The 3,239-nt window shown below is 45.5% G+C and overlaps 1 protein-coding gene across 1 annotated transcript; it reads left to right on the top strand.

Moving 5' to 3' along the window:
- Nucleotides 1–497: 497 nt before the first annotated feature.
- Nucleotides 498–2,985, top strand: LOC135964662 (presequence protease, mitochondrial-like). Its single transcript, XM_065518868.2, has 2 exons — nucleotides 498–1,068; nucleotides 1,701–2,985. Exons 1-2 carry the CDS (start codon nucleotides 989–991, stop codon nucleotides 1,936–1,938), a joined length of 318 nt encoding a protein of 105 aa, XP_065374940.1. The 5' UTR covers nucleotides 498–988; the 3' UTR covers nucleotides 1,939–2,985.
- The last annotated feature ends 254 nt before the right edge of the window (nucleotides 2,986–3,239 follow it).

Here is a 3,239-nt window from a genome sequence, read left to right as displayed (position 1 = left end):
GTGGCAAGTGGTGTGGTGATCACAGGGACGTGGTATGTGATTGCGGGAGAGGGCTGGGCCGGCTGGCCTGACTGGAAGAGAAGACAGTTTCTTTCATACCAAAGAGTATGGACACTTACCAGGAGGCTTGCCTAAGGTAGGAGAAGATCTTCCACCCTGCCCCAGGAGTGGGGAGTCTCATCTTTTTGGGGGGCATTTCTATCCTCCCAGCCCCTCCAGCTGTTCTGGAAGCCCCAGCTTAGTGCTTACAGCTACCACCGAGAATCCATCCCAAACTAGGAGAAGCAAAGACTGATCCTGGACCCTCTCCCCGCTGTCGCCGGCTAGCCCACTCCAGCATTGCCCGTCCTGCAGGCCCGTGCTTCGCACTACAGGAGATTATATGCACAGAAACAGGAGGCACACAGCCGATGTTGGAATGGGTGCTGTGTTACTGAGGTGCAGTACACAAAAGCAGGAGGCACTCAGCAGGTGTTGTAAAGGGTGCTGTGTTACTTAGGTGCAGCACAGTACCGTGGGAAGGGCAGACACCAGGGCGAATCCTGGCTCTGATTCGGGCAGCTTGTTTCATCACCCTGAGCCTCAGTTGTTTCATCTGTAAATGAGGATGAGAATACCTCCGTCACAGGATTCTATGTGACATGATTAGAAAATGCCTAGCCAAAAAAGAATAAAAAATTAAAAAATAAAAAAATGGAAAATACCTAGCCAGTAATAAGCACTCAAAAATATACATATATATACACACATTCTCATTTGCCTTCTTTAGGTCTTTCTTTCCTTGTTTGTAGGATAAGGGACTTGGACAGGATGGTTCTGTTCTCTCCAGCTCTGAAATACTGGCTTCCCGGCATCATCTAATTTCAGGCAGAAAATCCAGTTTTCTCAGTGTGTCGAAGATCACCATTTCACAGGCTATTTCGTCTACGTTTAACTGCTCGTGTTTTTCTGGTTAACTCAGGTGACATCTGTTCCCGAGCCGTTCCTGATGGCCATGAAGCTCAGCCACGATGACACAAGAGCCAGGTATTTACACCTGGCCAGAGAAGACAGGAATAATCTGTTCAGGTATGTCGTGCATTTTAAGAACATGGTTTTGAAAGTTTTATTTAAATCAAGGATGTCCAATCTTTTGGCTTCCCTGTGCCACATTAGGAGAACAACTGTCTTAGGCCACACACTAAATACACTAACACTAAGGACAGTTGATGAGCTAAAAAAAAAATAAATAAATAGAGGACATCAATGTTTTAAGAAAGTGTAGGGATTGTGTTGGGATGCATTCCAAGCCATCCTGAGCATGCGGACTGCAGGCTGTGGGTTAGACTAGCTTGGTTTAAAGCACTGACTGTATGTTACGTGGTTTAAATATCATCTCACTAGTATTTTTATTGACAGAGCATCTTGAAAAATAAGGAAAAGCTTACACGGACTTACAATCTCATCAAAATACAATGTTATAGTCTGAATCAATGATTTACATTAGAGTTGGGAAACCCTGTGTTGGAGGATTGTGGTGTCAGAATGATAACTTCTAGTAGCCTGAGGTGATGATGCATCTGGGAACTGTGTCCGCAGCACTAAGATGAACGTTTTGTATTCTAGTCATTCTCCTTCCCTAGCGTTCTGTTCCTCCCCATTCCTGGCCTTCTGTTCCTTATTCGTCCCCCTTCCCTGGCGTGCCGTTCCTTCTTCCCTAGCGTGCAGTTCAGCACCACTCCCATGGACAGCACCGGTGTTCCTCACATTCTTGAGCATACCGTCCTTTGTGGGTCTCGGAAATATCCGTGCAGAGACCCTTTCTTCAAAATGTTGAACCGGCCCCTCTCCACGTTCATGAACGCCTTCACAGGTAAGACCAGCATCCTGAACGGAAAACCGTGTTTGCGTTTGCCAGGCGCACCCACTGGAATTCAGTTAGTTTCTGAGAAGGGATGACAGGAGTGGGCAATTCATGTTCTAGAAAAAGTTTTACCTCTCTCTACTTGAAGGACGTTAGAAATTTCATTCTTCAGGAAAGCCACATGGTAGCGAGATTATAAAAACTGGCATTTGAATAAAACGTACGTGAACTTTTCCTAGAAAGGTTCAAAACAATTTTCTCTTGGGGATATCATTACAATGCCAGGCCTCCAGAGTTACCACTAACATTGATGTTTGACTTTTAGTAAGACTGACGCTAGTGGATAGGGTGACGATGAACAGTGCACTCTGTGAAGGAGTGACATCGAAGAGCAAGTTAAATCCACGCTCTTACAGAATGAGGTCATCTTTGTAGACGTGTGAAAGTCTCTGGAGACACTTGAGAGAGTTTAGATGTTCGCTGAAGAAAGCCCTGGTGCCCGTCCAGTGCAGATCCTGAGACGGGATGGGAAAGCCGGCACTCAGGGTGATGAGCTGGGACAGCTGCTGAGGTCGGAGGCCAGAGCATGGAGCCACTGCCCCATCTCAAGAATAGCTACAATTTACTGTCCTAGTACAAAGGGGAAATGAGGCTTGAGATTCAATAATTTTAGTAGAAATCTGTTAAATTTTACAATTTCACTTTTCCTTTGTACCCAGCTAGTGATTATACTCTGGATCCATTTTCCACACAAAATCCCAAGGATTTTCAGAATCTCCTCTCAGTGTATTTGGATGCCACCTTTTTCCCAGGTTTACGTGAGCTGGATTTCTGGTATGTCATGAGTGATTAACTAGTTGATACAGACTTTAGTATTTGAGTCACTGTCCGCTTATAATTATTTGTCCTCAGGCAGGAAGGATGGCGGCTGGAACATGAGAACTCCAGCGACCCCCAGATGCCCTTGGTCTTTAAAGGAGTCATCTTTAATGAGATGAAGGGAGGGTTTGTAAGTTTTCTTTTTTATGTTGTGTTCAGCTTACCTTACCCATGTACCGTATCATGATATGGACACATCTGAAAGATGGTTGCTTTTTCTTCAATATTCTCATTATAGGTGACATGTTCTTGGATTAGCTGGGGTCAGTGCTGTGAGCAGAAGCCAGGGGGTAGCAGGGCCAGGCTGCTGTTCTTCCCAGCAGGTCTCAGACCATGTCTGATGACCCCCGTGTATGATCTGCAGTAAGAGAAATGCTATTTTCATACCACTATCAACACATTGTCTTTTTCACTCATTCTTGCCCAAGTACATGGTGTACTTTCTAGAGGCTGCGTGGTGAGGTGTGTGACACACAGCAAGCTGGATACAGAGCAGATGGGGGAGTCCAGCTTCACC

Source organism: Macaca fascicularis, chromosome 8 (genome assembly GCF_037993035.2).
Source record: "Macaca fascicularis isolate 582-1 chromosome 8, T2T-MFA8v1.1".
Lineage (NCBI taxonomy): Eukaryota > Metazoa > Chordata > Mammalia > Primates > Cercopithecidae > Macaca > Macaca fascicularis.
This window is presented reverse-complemented; position numbering and strand designations above follow the sequence as displayed.

Bases quoted from the DNA above. Each gene is read 5' to 3' on its own strand.
- LOC135964662 (XM_065518868.2), top strand. From the start codon at position 989: ATGGCCATGAAGCTCAGCCACGATGACACAAGAGCCAGGTATTTACAC. The intron at 1,069-1,700 runs GTATGTCGTGCA...CTTCTTCCCTAG, and splicing joins GACAGGAATAATCTGTTCAG to CGTGCAGTTCAGCACCACTC.